The sequence below is a fragment of the Punctularia strigosozonata genome (assembly GCF_000264995.1).
Source record: "Punctularia strigosozonata HHB-11173 SS5 unplaced genomic scaffold PUNSTscaffold_152, whole genome shotgun sequence".
Taxonomy (NCBI): Eukaryota; Fungi; Basidiomycota; class Agaricomycetes; order Corticiales; family Punctulariaceae; genus Punctularia; species Punctularia strigosozonata.
The window spans coordinates 1-2374 of NW_006767584.1; the positions used below are offsets into that span (position 1 = coordinate 1).

A 2374-nucleotide genomic window follows, 5' to 3' on the forward strand; every position below is an offset into this window, starting at 1 on the left:
CCCAGCAGTCGTCTGCTGAACCCCTCTCTGTCAGGACTCGAGTGCCTGGACAGCTTCCCTATCGACTCTATATCGACCCTATCGACTCTACACAGCCACCGTAGGCTGTTCGAAACCGTTTCCCACGCTCTATCGCCTCCGCCACCCAAGGAACAACTGATCCCTCCCTTTATTTTTCTAGGAACTTCGACGCACGGCGCGTCGTACAACACATCCACACAAGACCCCTCAAGCCTCCCATACAGGCTAACCGTCTTATTACCTTTTTAGGTATCGCCGACGAGCTCACAAAGCTTGTCCCATCAAATTCAAGTCAGGTTCATTAACCGACGGCCAACTGAGCAATCCCCGACTTAGATAGCCCGGGACCTCAGGGAAGTTTCTGCAAGAAGAAGCTGAAGAATCGGTGGTACACTCCTATCACCTCAAGAATTCCCCTCGCCTCTTCGACACATCCACACACACATCAAAAACTTCCGTCTGCGACATTACTGGTGACCACCGCAGGGGGTGTATCGCAAACACCCATCACAGGATCAAGAACCAAACCTCCAACTCTATCGGACTTACAGCTTTCTCTTGGACTATACCCATTCGATCAGACTCACACTTTTATACAGGACACTATGGTCGAAGCACGCGGAGTGCTAGACATGCCACCACGGCGGAGCAGAGATGCTCCAGAAACTTTCAAAGGCGACTACACCACCATTCGGGACTTCATCATGGACTATGAACAATTATGCCGCAAGCACAACATCGACGACGACGCTGACAAGGTTTCCCTCATCAGGAGGTACTGCTCTAGGTCGGTCAGGGAAGTGATAGAGGGCATGCTCTACTTCACTAACCCTGACTGGGACAACTTCAAGAGAGAACTTCTGTGCAAATACAACGACGACCGGAACGACCTCAAATTCTCCCTTCGCGACCTTAGGGAGCTCGTTGCTCTTTCCAAACAAGACACCATCTCCAACATCGACGAATTCAGGAACTATGAGCGCAACTTCATTCGCGTCGGCGGATGGCTCCTAGGAAAAAGCAAGATCAACGAACAGCAGAGCAACTACTATTTCTGGAAAGGACTACCCAAGACGCTGCGAAACCAACTGGAGCGAAAGCTCTATGAACTCTATCCCACTGACATTGACGTTACAGTGCCTTTCAAGAAGGAACGTATCATCGCCGCTGCTGAAGTACTCTTCCCTAGGAATCGATTCGACATGGACGACTCTGACGACGAAGAAGATCTCGGTTTCCTCAAAAAGCGAACGCTCTCTAGAAAACCTCGCCTATTTGCAGGGTATAACGACGACGACGACTCAGAATCTGACACTCTAATAGAGGAATCAGATGACGAAGACCGCTGGCGATCTCACCACAAGACAAAGAAGAACAAGACCAAGGACACCCTCGCATCGGCATATCCACAGCAACTGGACAACAAGAAGCAGGAAGAAGTCGAACAGCTTATCACACAGCTACACGGTATGTCTCTGAACGACCCAACTTATGCGGCTCTATATTACAGAGCGAAGAAGATCGACCCTGACATTGTTGGAGTCGTATCGGCCCCCTCGACTATGGTACAATCGACGCCTCAAGTTATGAACAGGAACTATAACTCGACTCCACCTATGCCGACTCAAGTTCAAGCACAGCCACCACAGCCGCCGCCTCAGCCTCAACCACAGCGACAGTATCAACAGCAATCACCCTCGACATTCCCCAGCAATTTTAGGGCGACCCAATTCATGTGTTACGGATGCGGACAGGCAGGGCACAGGATAGCAGTCTGTCCTGAACTCAAGCCCTACCGTGATCAGCACTACATCAAGACAGTTGACGGACGACTCGTGCAAGCTAACGGCGAACCCATACCTAGGAATCCAGGCGAACCTATGATCAAAACCATCGAGCGGATGTTCCCAAGGTCTAACATCACAGTGGTTCCAGAAGAACTCGACCAGATCTGGCTGAACAATGAACAAGAACAAGACGACGACGACGATGAAGTCACTGTCTATATGGCACGTGATGGATTGCGGAGCGGTACCAGACCCAAGGACGGCTCAAAAGCAAATCGGATCCCAGCGCATGACACCTCCTTTCCCAAAATGACCAACAAAGGATGGGTAGGCAAGCAGCGAAATCCTCCCAAGCCCGCGGACACCCAGCCTCAACACACCCCAGTTGACGTCTTTGACAAGGCATTCAACTCGGACGACTCGGACGTCATTATGGAAGACCCTCAACTTGCGCCTGTCACTATACTCAAACGACCTTCGCCTACCACTCAGGAGAAGGACCGCGAAGCTCAGAAGTCTGGCAAACTGACATCTTTAAATTCTGAACAGGTCGATCACGACGCCAT

The 2374-nt window shown here is 50.9% G+C and overlaps 1 protein-coding gene across 1 annotated transcript; it reads left to right on the forward strand.

Moving 5' to 3' along the window:
• Positions 1-137: 137 nt before the first annotated feature.
• On the forward strand, positions 138-2357 carry PUNSTDRAFT_147068 (uncharacterized protein; the record flags this gene model as incomplete). The annotated part of the gene is made up of 1 exon (XM_007389443.1): positions 138-2357. A coding segment is annotated over exon 1 (1731 nt), but the record flags the coding sequence as incomplete, so codon positions are not given.
• Positions 2358-2374: the final 17 nt, after the last annotated feature.